Below are 16196 nucleotides of genomic sequence, written 5' to 3' on the forward strand. Positions count from 1 at the left end.
TAAGGTTGATAATACAAGTCAAATCATTAAAATATTATAGCCAACATCACTAAATTGATCTGGCTTAATGCTAAATTGCCATGCAGTACATCAATAAAATGAGACAAATACTGACATTTCTCTTAATACAAATATATTATTATTAACATTTTTAATGTTATTAACTTATTACTATTTCATAATTGAAGAACAGAACCGTTGAAAATGTTTATAATAAGTAATGACTAATTAGTAACTACAGATATTTTAAAAAATCAAATTTTAACTTGCATTACTATGATAAGTTAAATAAACAAAAAATATTTTTATTCGTATCAAATATTTAAAAAACACATAGGTACACATACTATTATTTAGCACATTTAATTATTTTGAAATAATCAACATTAAAAATAATAATAATAATAAATATTGGCTGTTAATCAATCATTGTATATTTTTGTTTTAATAAAATTATATTGTATATTAGGATCATTTTTTATAACAAATTAATAACAAAATTATTTGTCATAAATTTCTGGTTATAACAAAAAAAAAAAAACATTGGCATGGTAGAAAAATGTAGGTCTTTCATAATCATAATTTTGAAAAAAAAATATCTAATAATTAATAACTATGTAATAACTTATTCTTAAAACCAATTTTTACTGTATTTCAACAGAATACAATTTTTCAAATTTTGAATTTCCAAGAAAAACAATGTTATAATAGTTAAATTATACTTAGATATAGGATACAATGTTAAAAAAACAAATTTTTATATAATACCATACAGTACATGTTTCGATATTGATTTACAAAATAAAATTGTTTTCTTAATCGAACATTTATGTACCTATAATACTGATATTAAGTTAGTTTAAAAGTATTTATTTTTAATTAATACATAATGATTATAGATAGATAGATAGATATTTCTAATATTAGTAATATTTAATAAATTACTACAAAAATGAAATTAAAAATTTAAAACTATTAAGGTTGTAAACCTATTTTAAAGGATCTGTTTGATACCGTGATGGAGAGAGCCCTATCAGAGACATTGCTTTAGAAAAGTCTAAATCATTAAATAGAGAACTAGCAATACTCGCTGAGGTTATATTTGAACAATCACTAGTTGTAGGAACATCTTCTAATGTCAACTTGTTGGCATTACATGACTGCAAATAAGACTCTAAATGTTCAATTAAAGGATTTGATGTCTGAAAACTTGATGTTGACAGCAAAAGTTGGCGAGATGAGATTACAGCAATCAAATTTTGCAAATTGTTTTTGGCAGTATCGCCTGAACTACCAATACAAACTATTTCACTTAAGAAATTCCATAGAAATCTGTGTATTGTATCATCTTTTGGAAATTTGTCCATCAACGAAATCTAAAGTAAAACACCATAGTAAATGATATTAGTTATTATACTTTAATAATTGAAAAATTATGTATACCTTTAATTTTTCTAAATAAGTAACATTGTTTTTATATTTATCTTTAAAATTAATTATGTCCGGATCATATTTATTAAAATCAACACACTTTTTCTGAAAAATAAAAAAGGTTTTTTTTATAAATATTTGTATATGATTATGATAACCTTAAACATTTACAACAAACTAATTAAATTAAAGCTTATACTTATATATAACTTACCAATGCCATAACAATATCTAGTGATAATGATTTCTCTGGTTTAGTAGTAAAATGCATGTTCATTGGACGTCCATAATCGTGTATTTCATTTTCAAACGATGGAAGTACCCAATAACACGTGATAGTTGAATCAAGGGTCGATTTGTCTTTATCATAAGGTGCTAGATCAACATTTGTAGAGTTAAATCAATAACATTCCAAAAACATAATTGAACAATAAAAGAATATCTTACAACAAATGATTCCAACACACGGGATATATGATTCAACGGTAGGTCCTTTTATTTGTACTTCATAATCCAGTTGGGCTTCAATATCTCTTAATGTAGGAGTAGCAATTGTTTCAGGATGTGAATGATACCATCCAACTAAAACCATGTTTTTGGCTGTAAATGTGTTTCTTATTTCTTCTTCAATCAATGAAGTGAGTTCTGCATCATGTAGACGACTTCTGAATGGGTATGCATTTTTTACAGTCAGTGCTATAAAATATATATTGTAATAAAAAAAAATAACCATATAAAATAAAATTGTATTAAAACACAAACTTTGTGTTGAAAAATCCCAATTTCCAGCAAGATATCCAACAACTTCTGAACTCATCAAATGACAATGAAAATCTAATAATAATTTTGCATTTGCTGATATATTAACATGGAATGGTTGCACTTTATTAATGTAAGACCAATCCGTACATTCTACTAATGTATCTAGATTTCTGTAAAATAATAATATCAGTCTAACTATTAGTACATACATTATAATTTATAACTAAACCAGATAAAAAAAATAGTGAAGTAATTATAAAATGCATAATAAATATTATAATGTAAACCAAATTTAAAAATGAAACTAGTAATTAAATTGATTTTTTTTTTTTTTGTTCTTTATTACGTTAGATAACTCAGTTTTTTTTTTCATTTACAGGGCATTAAAATTTTTAAATATGTAGGTAGAAAACTTTGAAAAACATTTTTAATTGTTGTGTATTGAGAAAACAAACTTACTGATTACTAGATCTCGAACGAATTTCACTAAATTTAATAGGTTCTTTTGCAACAGGTGACTCAACTGGTGAAGTCAATGGTAAAACTTCATTTTGGATTGCATATGTGACATCAGATTCAATATCTTCCACTAAAAACAGTTCTTTATTAACATTGTTATTATAGAAATGTTTTTTACATAAAATAAAAAAGTAAATAAAAATATTAGACAATCTGATAGTACAAGTTAATGGTGTTATACCAGCATATATGTATTCAGTGTTCTCAATCATACAAAAAAAAAAAAACAACACTGCTAACTTGAATTCAAAAACCAATTTTATGTTCATAGCTTTAATTTTAAACTGAATTAACTTATTGTAAAACTTAAAGTAAACACAATATCTATATTTATAGGATTGTCATTTTACTTTATTTTAATTTTTAAAACAGTTACAAGAAGTATTAAGTATGTAAAATATAATTAAAGAAGCCCAGAACTTATAATCATAAATGGATATCATTTTACATATCACTGTAACAAAGAAAATTATATAATCCAAACGTTAACAGTTAATTTATTATATATTTATAAAAATCATAATTCATGTAGTTATAATTAACATATTATTATGAGTACCTATGTAAAATATTTCAATTTAAAAATGCTCATGTGTTGCAAAAGAGTTAAAATATATTTATATTTTTTAAAAAGACCAATGTGCTAACACTGCTAACACAAATAATACTCTAATATTAAAACTAATAAGTAATTTGTGCTGCTATACTCAAATTTGCTCATTTACACATGAGTCGTAGAGAAAACAAATAATGTACTTGGTGGTGAACTAAAAGTGGCTGAAGGTCAACCCCTTAAATAAAAATTTATCTAAGAAAAATTTTAATTTATTTAAATTTTAAAAAGTTATAAATAACTCTAGTATTAACCTGTAACCGCATATGTCTCTATTATATTTATCATAATTATTATGTAAATATTGTTTTTAATTTCAATAACAAAACAAAACCATTCTAATTAAATGTTAAAATAAATAGTTTCAAATAAATATATATATTTAAATTCTTACCTGGAACTATATTGTGCTCTATACTTGAAGATTCTCTTTTTCTAAAATATGCATGTTTATATGCATCCAATTTCTTACCTTTATATCGAATCTATGAATAAAAAATATTTAATTTAAATATTCATATTTTATAAAAATTAAAATAGACTATAATCTTAGTTTTATACTAAGTATCTATATTTTATTACACATTACAAATTGTATGATTATGATTTTGTAATTACGTACCACTATATAATATACTATATAGAACATAAACCTTCAAAAAGTGAAGATGTTGTTACATTATATAAGATAAGGCAACATTTAATTTAAATTGTTAAAATATATACATATCTATTTGTCAATGTGTTAGCTAATAGGACACTTGTATAACCCATTGGTTTACATAATAATATACTCATAAGCCCAAAAACAGACAATATTAGCAAATGCTAAAGGCTTTAGATAGACCACTCACATAGACCACGTAATCAAGTCAACATTTGAGTGAGACCAATCAAAAAATTGACAAGCGTTTTATTAAATAAAACCTCTTTACAAAACTTCATAAATTGTTTATTTCAAATCATCCATTAGGTTTCTCAGACCCTCTATTTTCTAAATATTTGTTTATAACTATCATACAGTTTTTTTATAAATGTTAAATTCATACCTCAATAAATAAAAAAACAAAATTTAATACGTAATAAAATCAATACTATATATAACTAAGTGTGTGTTTATTTATTTTATTATCTATCACATCATACCAAAATTATGGGTCAGATTTGTTTCAGTATATGTTTTGTTGTTTCAAGATTTAGATATGTATGTAATAATATGAGTGGGAATATGAGTTATGATTATGATATAGAAAAACTATTAGAGATGCAATGTACTATGTGCTATTCTCAATCAAATTAAAGTATACTAGGTGGCGGATGAAAATATTTTAAGTTTACGATGTATCCTACTTTCTGTCAATTAGTACATGTACCACTCTCCCATCATATATGCATGAACGAAATTGAATACTTGTAATTTGAAATTTTGAATAAAATATAATAAAAGGCAAAGTTGGTGCATTAGTAATAATTTATTTTCATTCATTAACCATGACAAAACATAAAACCACGAGTTGGTTCAATATATCTAATGATTTATGACTGTTATAATAAACCCTAGATTAAACGCATTAAAATTATTCAAATGATTCTACGCATACAGTCTTTTTGACTGTGTGTTGAAACATATCAATTAAAACTCGATGAATTAAATAATCTTTATTTTATTGCTCTTAAATAAATAAAAATTGTCAAATGCTTTTATTGATATTTAATATAAAAATTTAACTTTCATATGAATGTTATTACACGTAAGGCTATATCATAGTATATCATGCACACAGTATTTTAGGCAGTTTATTCTCTGGTTTATTCAATAGATATCTAATGAACTTTGAACCCTTCTGTAGTGCAGATATCAAATTGTATTCGATTGGGAGTTATATCTAACTTTAGTTAATCGCCTAATTAGAAGGTACCTAGGTTGGGTTAGATTAATATTTCATATTTTTGAAGCAATGAACAAAATTCTAAAAGCCCGGTCTTTTTGACTGTGATGAGTGTGCTCTAAGGTTAAAATGTATTTTACTAATATAGAGAATAAATTAATGAAAATGTGTTATTAACATAATATTATAATTAAACTGTAACGTTAATAATAAAAAAAAAAAAAATATATTTCTATTTCTAGTTTGTTTTATTTTTTCATATAAAGTCAAAATTCTATTTCAATAAGCACAATAAAACACTCATATTTAGTTAAATATTTGATTTTCTAATGTTTAAATAATTTTTATTGAACCACAGCATTACAGAGATATATTAAATTGTATGATTAAGTATTTTTTCTTTAAAAGGACACCATTATGTCTTAAAACTGTTTCTGACTAAAGCAAACACAATAAAGAACCCAAAGTAACTGACAATTAAGACTGTATTATATAACATATTGTTATACACTATAATACATGCTTCATTGTTAATAAAATAATAACCAATATTTAACCAAGTAGAATAAATGGATAACATGTTATACAACAACAAAAAGTATCGAGTTACAATAATTTAGAGCCATTGATTTTTATACTATTAGACATAAGATACCTAATTGGTTAAATAAATTGATTGCAATGAGAGGAATGACACTACAGAATCATTCCCCTCTCCTCTTTATAATTACTGTAAGCATATTGTCTTGTTAAATTTACTTTACAATAAATGGTTTTTTATTTACAACCTAAATATTTTATACTTGTTGCCTAAATAACTAAAACAAATTTTATTCTAATATTGGGAATTCAAGGTAGATCACTGATTTTCTAAATCATTACACACTACCTATACTTATCACATTGAAAAAAGAAATAATTAAATGAGTTTATATTACTCATCTATTAAGGTTTAGGTATAAATAGGTTTATATTGATATAATGATATAGATGCAAAAACACACAACATTTAAGTATATTTTAAGAAACAATAAATTTAAAGTAAATTAGACTGATACCTGTATTAAAAAAACTAAAAAAGTTTAAATATAGTAAAATTAATAATTATAAGCTTTGTCTAAAAAGCCTAATTGAAATATCGTATGGTAGATAAATAGTTTTTTTTTTATCAAAGTTGCTTAAATAGTGTGAAATATTTTATCTTTTTGTGTACTATATAGTTATAGCATATCACTTTTAAAAAGAGAAAAAATAATAAACTATATTATATGTTAAAATATATAATATAAATTAGATGAAGTAATAAAAGTCTGTAAGAGTATCAAAATAAACATAAAAGTTTTAAAAATAATATGTTAGGTATTATTATTTTAAACTAGATACTAGGGTAAAAAAAAGTTTAATTAAATACCAAAAAAACTATATTTTTTTATTGTATTTATATGAATTGTACTTACTGATGACCAACCACAACCAGCTTTTTTTATTTTGTTAATTACACTTTTACAGTTATAGGCCCATGCACTAGGAGATGCAAATTCATTTAATGTCTCAACTGATCGAATTTTACCGTCTGGTAATAAATCTCCCATAAATCGTTGGCCCTAAGAAAAAAGTATACATTAATAAGCTTCAAAATGATATAAACTAAATATTCTGTAAAATCAAAAAGATTTAAAATAATTTAAAATAAAAAAAAAATGCACAACTTACATTTATATTAAACTTCTTGTTTTAATATATCCTTAAATAATAATACTTTTCAACACAATTTCAAAACAGGAATAAAAATATTCAATCCGTTTGATAGTTTACTTTACTCACACAGCATTAATAAACTCAAAAATAAAAACAAAATAAAAATTATTGATGAGCACAATAGGGAACATAAACGAAAAATACATAATTATTATTTATTATGTATAATCGCTGTGCCATCTTCAACTTCAAACTCGTGCTAAGAAAAATAAAAATAAATAACAAAGTACAGCATAAACACAACATACATTTTATAGAATAACATACCAATCAAGTATAATCATAAACTAGCTATTGCGGTCAGATGTATAATGTTGTAAACACATTCAAAAGAAAACAAAAGTAAAATCCACACAGATCAACTACTAGTAAACGCATGCTGCTCGACGTATGGACAAATGGCAAAGACCGTTCTATGTACCATGTACTCGAGCGACAGGACAGAGTTGCCCGGTTCGAGTATGTTCGTTTCCAACAACATTTGCAATGTGACCGTACGGCTGGTAGTACCGCGCACACGCCGCTTGTTGGACTTGGCGGACGACGTCGACGGACCTACCGTCGCGTCCGAGTCTGTCACAGCCGTCCCATTCATTTCACATCCGTTCACCATCTGAAGAAGTACATATGAAAATAAATGATACAGAAAAGCGAGCGTCGGCGTCGTCAAGTTCGGTCGAGTGAATGAATGCAATGATAGCGACGAAACAAAGACCGAGACAAAGAACTGAAAAACCGCATCGGCGTACGAACGGAACCGATCACTATTCGGGACGACGATAACAAAACCTTTAATCCGTACTCACCGGAAACGGCGACCGCAACGCGCGACTGGGAATCGTAGACGTTACGTAAATTATCCGCGAAAAAATTCAAATTTAAATGATTGGAATAATTTAATGATAATATTGATAATAGATGCGCACATAACAATTATCAGCGACCGTCTTATCAATATTACACCACCGCCAGTCTAAACTCACAAGAAGGTACACAACCACCGCGCCACCGCGATCGCCGCGCACCGACTTCGATCGCCACTGGCGCTCAAGACGTTGTTTACTGTGTTGTGTATAGCCAAAATAATAGTAATAATAACAATAATTCATAAATATTAATCATAATGTTCATTGTTCATCATAGAAAAAGAATAATTGTGTCAAACCTATTGCTCGATCTACTCAAGGTATATTATGACAGCAATCAGCAAAAATAAGATTTTAAACCTATTAAATAGTAAATAGGTGCATCATACAATGCAAGTTTGGAGTAATCTTAAATTTTTTGGGGGATATAAGTGACAATAAAAACCGAATGCCGACTGCCAACAGAGAATTCAGTTTTTTCTGTCGTTTTAATAATATTCGCCATTCGGTTTCGAGTACTTGTATCCTCAACATTTCAAGTGTTTATTAAAGAATTTATTTTAACTAGTACCTACCACAGTAAGTCCAAAAAAGAAAAAAAATACATTATAGCTTATATATTAAACCTAATAAATTATTCCAATATTAATAAATTATATTATAGGTATTGCCAAAATGACAAAATTAATGAACTACTGGACCATAGAATTTTTATGAGAATCGTTTTTAACATATTTTTTTTAGATTTTCTTAATGTTCTTAGAAGGTTGTTTGATTTGATTAATAGATAGGTGGTTGTTTTATTCTTTTATCCATTTTAGTTAAAGTTATTGATTCTTTGATCAATTGCTTAAACAAAACTTTATATAAATCTCTAATATCTACTTTCATTTATAAAGATTGATAATTATTAATTTATACCTGAAATAAATAATTAATAAATTAAATTATTAAAAAAGCTGTAAATAATAATTCTTACTCTTTATCTATTATATTTTTTGAATATGTTATTGTAACATAAAGTATAATAATGAAAATTTCAAGTTATAACAAAATAACCTAAGTCATTATTCTTTGTTAAAATATCTAATTCCATCTACATTTTAACTCAATAAGTATAAATACCTAAAATAAAGATTTATGTTTAAATATTTTTTATATTTTTTAATTTCTATATGAATTACTTAAGATGAAAATTGAAAATTTTATAATTTTAACTTCAAAATTATTTGCAAATGTTTATGTGATTTTGACATATTTTTAACTACAAATTCATATAAAAAATTATATGCATATTATAATATGGACTCAATATTCTTGTTTTATAACTTGAAAATTATCTTGCATACATAATATAAATAATTACTATAATTATTATACTCTTAAAAATAAAAATAAATAAAATGGTTTAAAATATTACCTTTGAAACCCTAACAACTTTCAACATAATTTACTTATAGTTGTAGTAGTAATTCAAATTGTTTTACATTTACAACTAATGAATGAAAATTAGGATATTATTTACGTGGTAAAATCCATTTAATTTAGATTAACTAAATGTCGCTTAAAATACTATGAAATGTCAATTTACTTCCAGCAGCTACTGGAACATTTATTAATTGATCTTGTGATTTGTGATTTATTTATACAATAAAATATAGAATTTGGTGAAAAGTGATGAACGTATCTATGAGATCAATAAACTTCATGTTTTACACAGTTTACACGAGTTATAAATATTAAAATTTGCAACGATGAATTAATTTTTCATTATTTTCTACTTTCATAACTAAAATTGTTAACTATATACTGTCCAACTTTTATGATATTTTCTCATTCTAATTTAACATGATAATACAAACAGATGTTCACACAAGAAAAATATTATTGGAACCACCACTTCAGTTTTTATCTGTTTCACCAGCACCAGATAATACATCAAGTGGATCATCTACAGTTTCAGCATCTATTTTTGCTAAAAAATTTATTTTTTTCAATTTCAATTTGTAAGATTTGTAGATTGACTAGGTACTTTCTGTCACCCTGCAGTCATGAATCAATGATTATATAAATCAAATGTAGTTGAAATAGTTTGTGTGTTTTATATAACTCAAGTTATAGTTTAAGAAACTACTCAAGTGTGAGGAATGAAGGTGTTGAGGACTCAACAACCATGGTAATTCTGAAAATACTGTGGTGCAGACTTCTTAACAAGTGGAGTCCCTGTTTCTCTTCCTAGACTTGAAGTCTTGTAGTTGATGAACGTGGATACTCATAGTCTATGAAAATGAACTTACAGTTGAAACTTACTATTATACATATAGATAGGTCAAGCCTATGCCCAGTTAATTAACTTAATTACGATTTGTTTTTAGTGATACAATATTTAGTAAGACCTTGGATATTCAAGTACTACAATAGCCATTTTTTTTTTTTCCGTAGTGCATATATTTAAATTTGAGCTTATAGTTACTATCAATTTGTCCAAGGTATGGTTGCAAAATGTAATATAGTACTATAAAGGTGGTGCACATTTTTATTTTTTGTAGTGCACAAAATGTGTCGTAGTACAAACGAAAATAGCCTCTGAAGTACTAGCACTTATGAAAAAATATATTCTACAAATTTTGAGAATCATGAGCTCATTATAGATTGTTTAGCTTTAATTTTATTTCACTAAAAATAAGAATAAATAAAATCAATTAGATAATTGCAGCCTCAAATGTGTTACAGACCGAAGGATGGAGTTTGAGTAATTTCAACACAACTTGTGAATATTTTAAGTGTTTTATGCTTATTGAACATCAACGAAGTCTAAAATAGATAATAAGAATGTGATGGTAAATGGAGAGTTGTTGCTCCCAGCTCTATAAAACCTTTTTCTATGGTGATGCCGTATCTGACATTCTGACAACCTTGTCAGACGTCAGTGTGGAGACTGGAGATCAGCTCTCCCAGTCTAGAAATTACAATGCTTATCCCTACTATAATTAATCGCAAATAGTCTGTGGATAACTTCCCACAATATTTTATTATTATTAAACGTTCTTTAAAATGTATTTTCAATAATATAATACTTTTAGAATGTAGTAATACTTATTTGTTTAAAAAAATAAAAATGAACATAATAATAAAGGTAGTTAGAAAGAATAGAAAGGTTATTCTAAAGGTATTATATTATTAAAAATATAGTTTAAAAAATATTATTAAATGTTAAAAAAATATTTTGTACCTATTTAACTTTTAAGCTGAGGACTAATAAATAATAATATTATTGTCCGAGTATAAAATTATGAAGGAGACCAATAATTGTTTGCATATGACAATTTTTTAGCGGGGACCAATTGTCCATATACCTAATTAGTATACGTTAATATATTATATATTATATTTAGTTCAGTATTACACATACACGAGAATTATTATACATAATGCGAGTTCCATGTATTTAGTACAGTGGTAATTACCCCTACCGAGATTATTAATTATTATGAAAATAATCATGATAATTTTATTATTGTTAATTAATAACTAAGATCATAGTTGGTCATTGAAATTAAAATTTTTTCATAACTACAACGTACGAATTTCCTCGATAAAGGAACATTTTCCCGTAGCCCGTACTCCGTAGGCACGTATTTGATGATACTGCACACAAAAATTGTGCTTTTTAATTGATCTGTGAATGCTATTTATAGTTACACTCTCCAGTCTCCTCCATTGAACATAATTTTATTATTATTTTTATGAAATGTAAAAACATTACACATTTCCACTATGTGAATATGCAAATGCTAATTTGCGCGTTGTTTACGTCACGGTTGTTTATCACATAAACATCATCGTAGTATCATGATACAGCTGTTTAGTTTATCCACAGATTTCTATTTAGAAGCCTGTGAGTTTATCATGCGAATTCCACCACGATAATATAATATATTATTATCAAATACATAGGTATTCTATTTATTATGGTATTTGATATTATTTACATATCATACGAATAATAATATTGTTTAAATTATATTTTATTGTCAATTATGATATAATATTAAACAATTATTTAAATATGGTCCGTAGTCTTTTTGTCTATGACATTTCTAATCTTCACGATTGGTGATGATTGTCGATAAATGATATTTGCATCTCTTTTCACTGTAGTTGTTTTAATATTGGTTTCTTTATCGCTCTGAAGTTTCTGTGCGAGTGAAAACCATCGTTTCTCTTTCCATTACGTTGGTCGAAACTCAAATACGTATGTTTACTGTTTACTGTTCGGCGAAGAGAGAAATGCAGTGTCCTAAATATTATGCTTTATTGCCTTATATCAATGACCTATTCTCCTACTCTTCACTTGAGAGTTCAGACAAGAGTACTATAATGCAACTGCTGCAACTGCATTTATAGGTACCTTAACTTACCGACAGTTATCAACCATAGAACTTGAATCAGATAATGTAATATCTACGCTACTGTGTTGTACTATTGTTATTAATTGTTCTATGGTCGTACTGTAGTATTGAGCATGGACGTTTTCCGTGTTATATAGCTATTAATTGTATTGCACTATCATCGTGTCGTATTATATATCTGTGATCATCTGTGTCCTGTGATTTAAGTGAAAGTTTACGATTAGGCATATTACTATATATATATTTACTGTATAGTATCGATTACTAAATACATTACAATATAGTGAATTTTATTTTTACTGATTTCGACGTTCTAATTACAAATATTGCGATTTGGATTACATAGTATTAGTTATCGCTTATCATCATTGCAGTATAATACATTTAACATTACGATTACTTAACAAATTGCCTAGTGTTTAGTATTGAGTTACCTAATAACAATTAAATAAAAGTAAAACCTATTACTAATATATTACTTAAATAATATTATTTCCGCAGTGTTCATATAATTTACCATGTTTTTAGGAATCTCTAGTTTTCAAAAAGGAATTTTATTTTTCCGAAGTAAATATAAAGTTTACATTAATGTTCGATAAAAACAAATCTACCAATGTTTTTTTTTCGTTTATATTTTAGATATATCAAAAATTAGTGCAATGTCTCAATATCATACACTAAAAATTGAAAGTCCTAAAGAATTTGTTTATAGTGTCCAATTAAATAGACCAGAAAAGGCTAATGCGATGAACAAAGCAATGTGGTTGTAAGTAATATTTTAAAAATTGCACACTATTAATAATTTTATACATCTCTAGGTTATAACTGGGGGAAATTTTAGGATCCTAGGAGCCCCGCGCTATTATAGAATTGCATCCCATGTCGAGAGAATCTGTGCATGATAATAATGCTATAGTTGTGTGAATTTAATTACTTACTAACTCTAGGAAGTCTGATTATCATAATCATTACCTAAATCTATTTTACCCCGCCAATTTAGATATTATTTATTTGAGATACCTAGGTAATGTAAACACACAAGAACAACTAATAAAATTATCTGAACTTTGCAACCAGTATAGAGAACTAATACATAAGTGCATAATAATACCTACTAATAATTTGTAGTCTTAAAATTCAGTAAGATAACAGAAAATGCATATAAGAAACAAGTATATCATTAACTAATGTAATAAATTTATTTTCAGAGAAATAGGAAAATGTTTCAATGAATTAAATGAAAACACAGACTGTCGAGTAATTGTTCTTTCAGCTAATGGAAAATATTTCACTTCAGGTAAATTAAAATATAATGTTTTATACTAATAATGTCATTATATATCAGACTCGGCTCTGTTCAGTGAGAGAACATGTTCCAACTTGACTAAATTCAGTTCTTCTGCGCATCCCCACGAATTTTCTGCTAATAGAACCAGTTTCACGTGCGGATGTACAAAATCAGTGTATTCTTTCACTGGATTGAGTCAAGTATTTAATTAAAATTTTAATCAATAACAGATAATGATTATGGTTTTATAAAAAGAATTTACCAGTATTTATAATAATATAAAGTATTCCATAATATAACAAATTTTCATTGTATTGAGAAAAGGTATAGTACAATCATTATATATTATAAATTTATTATATATTTTTTTTTCCAATAGGAATTGATTTATTTGACCTTATGAATCTTGGTCAAGAAGTTGCAAATCATGATGACATTGCAAGAAAATCAAAAGTTTTACGGTGTTTTATTAAAACATATCAAGATTGTCTCACTGCTCTTGAAAAAGTATTACTAATATACTAATATTAATATAACTATTCTCAAAACACCATTAAAAATTAAATTTAAATATTAATATAATACTTAGTATTGATAATTTGTCTGTTTTATACCATTATCACTTGTTAACATTCAAATTTTTAATGAACAAATTGTAATAATGTAATATATTTGTTAGTGTGATAAGCCTGTATTGACTGCTATTCATAATGGATGTATCGGTGGTGGAGTTGATCTAGTTTCAGCAGCCGATATACGATATTGTACAGAAGATGCTTGGTTTCAACTTAAAGAAACTGAAATTGGTTAGTTGAACCTTGGAATATTATTTTATTCTCTGATAATTATCAATATTTTGTTTTTTAATCACTTAATTATTTTTTATTTTTAGTAGTTAATTTCAAATTTTCAGCTTAAACTTTAAAATAAACCAAATTAATGCTTTTTCAAATTTATTTAAATAGGAATGGCAGCAGATGTTGGTACATTGCAGAGGATGCCAAAAATTATTGGAAGTATGAGTACATTCAATGAATTAGCATTTACTGCTCGTAAATTTCATTCTTCAGAAGCCAAAAATATTGGTTTTGTTACTCAAGTTTATGACACCAAAGAAAGGTAATTTATAATTTATCTGTGCATATTAAATACTAATTTTTAAAAGTAATTTGATATGTTTATTGTAACTAAAGAAAAAAAAAATGTATTTCTTTTAATTAAATTTTGTTTTTATTTAGTAGTTTTTCATAGTAATTTATATAATATTTATATTCATTATAAATGTCAGTTTCTAGATAATAATTATATTTTAACTTATATAATCATATATTTTTTAGTATGTTAGAAAATGTTATGAACATTGCTTCAGACATAGCCAGCAAAAGTCCTGTAGGAGTCCAAATGACTAAAAGAAGCATAATTTATTCACGAGATCATACCGTTCAAGAAGGATTGGATCATATTGTAAGTTAAAAAGTATTAAAAATTTACAATAGCATTCTAATTGTTTAGTTAAGTATCTAAATAAAAGCTAAGACAACAAAGTTAATGATATTTTTTCCTTAATAAATATTAAATACCTTCAAATGGTTTAAAATTACTTATAAATTTTTTTGTGTATTAGACTGTTAGAAGCTAATTATTGTTTTTTTTTAAATAATAAGGAATATTGTTACAGTTCTTATAATCAAAGAACAATAACATTTTATGACATTAGTAAATTAAAGTATATTACTATACCAAAATAGTTCAAATTAATTAATTAAATAACTTGTTTAAAAATAAGGTGAATCAGTTAAACTTTATAGGTATATTCATACATTAAATATTTCACACTTAACAAAAATTTAAAAAATATATATTTACAGGGAGACTGGAATCAAATATTATTACAAAGTGAAGATTTCATCAAAGCGTCAATGGCTGTTGCTACAAAGGATAAAAAACCAATATTTTCAAAACTATAATTTAATTTAATTACTATTCCTAAATTTAGTAAACTTATTTTTAAATGTAATTTTTTACATAAATCAATAATAATTGCTCATACCTAGAATTATATCTATATCTTTACATTATATTTAAAATTAACAAAACCAGAAGGTACCATCCAATTTAGTTTGATTAAAAATGATATTTTTATTTTAAATTGTTGGTTAATTTTATAATAAACAATGTTACTTAATTTTTGTAAAATATTACTTCAAGTAGTTAAGTAAATTGTATTATTAAAGCAAGAGGTTCAGTGGCGTAGCTAGACACTTTTTTTGGGGCCCGATATTTTGATTTAATAAGGATTATCAATGAATATTTTTATTAAATAAGAAACATGATATAAAATATTCATTTTTGGAGAAAATTGGGTAGGCCTGGGCCAACCAGGTCTACCCGCTGGCTACGCCACTGAAGAGGTTATTAATCAAACATTTATATAAAAAAAAAGTATTTGTTACAAATTTTAAACACTACAATATATACATATATATATGTGAGTAAATTATAAACACATATTTTTTTATTTTATCATACCTTTCCTTATTCTGAATCCATAAAGCTGTTTGTTGTTGTTTTTAACTACCAAGTTTAAATTATTCATACTATAGGTATTAGGTAGTAGTGAAAAATAATTATTAATTGTGATTTATAATAACATAAACA

The 16196-nt window shown here is 25.6% G+C and overlaps 2 protein-coding genes across 6 annotated transcripts; one reads left to right on the plus strand and one right to left on the minus strand.

Moving 5' to 3' along the window:
- Positions 1 to 362: 362 nt before the first annotated feature.
- LOC114130670 (MPN domain-containing protein) lies at positions 363 to 8013 on the minus strand. 4 transcript variants are annotated; one of them, XM_027995680.2, is made up of 10 exons: positions 7779 to 8013; positions 7394 to 7585; positions 6672 to 6818; positions 3720 to 3810; positions 2653 to 2782; positions 2194 to 2363; positions 1879 to 2127; positions 1646 to 1806; positions 1444 to 1536; positions 363 to 1376 (listed from the first exon to the last, which is right to left on the minus strand). In XM_027995680.2, exons 2-10 carry the CDS (start codon positions 7583 to 7585, stop codon positions 990 to 992), a joined length of 1620 nt encoding a protein of 539 aa, XP_027851481.1. In that variant the 5' UTR covers positions 7779 to 8013; the 3' UTR covers positions 363 to 989. The 4 variants fall into 4 exon arrangements, with proteins under 4 accessions (XP_027851481.1, XP_027851482.1, XP_027851484.1 ...); XM_027995683.2 differs by adding an exon at positions 6928 to 7171 and having other exon boundaries at positions 367 to 1376; positions 7240 to 8003; XM_027995681.2 differs by having other exon boundaries at positions 7394 to 8013.
- Positions 8014 to 12278: 4265 nt separating this feature from the next.
- On the plus strand, positions 12279 to 16042 carry LOC114130672 (delta(3,5)-Delta(2,4)-dienoyl-CoA isomerase, mitochondrial). 2 transcript variants are annotated; one of them, XM_050206236.1, is made up of 9 exons: positions 12280 to 12704; positions 12779 to 12817; positions 12890 to 13016; positions 13459 to 13547; positions 13918 to 14045; positions 14218 to 14344; positions 14504 to 14657; positions 14876 to 15002; positions 15407 to 16042. In XM_050206236.1, the coding sequence occupies exons 3-9, from the start codon at positions 12910 to 12912 to the stop codon at positions 15503 to 15505; spliced, it is 831 nt and encodes a 276-aa protein (XP_050062193.1). In that variant the 5' UTR covers positions 12280 to 12704; positions 12779 to 12817; positions 12890 to 12909; the 3' UTR covers positions 15506 to 16042. The 2 variants fall into 2 exon arrangements, with proteins under 2 accessions (XP_027851488.2, XP_050062193.1); XM_027995687.2 differs by having other exon boundaries at positions 12279 to 12817.
- The last annotated feature ends 154 nt before the right edge of the window (positions 16043 to 16196 follow it).

This window comes from Aphis gossypii, chromosome X (genome assembly GCF_020184175.1).
Source record: "Aphis gossypii isolate Hap1 chromosome X, ASM2018417v2, whole genome shotgun sequence".
In the NCBI taxonomy this organism is placed as follows: domain Eukaryota; kingdom Metazoa; phylum Arthropoda; class Insecta; order Hemiptera; family Aphididae; genus Aphis; species Aphis gossypii.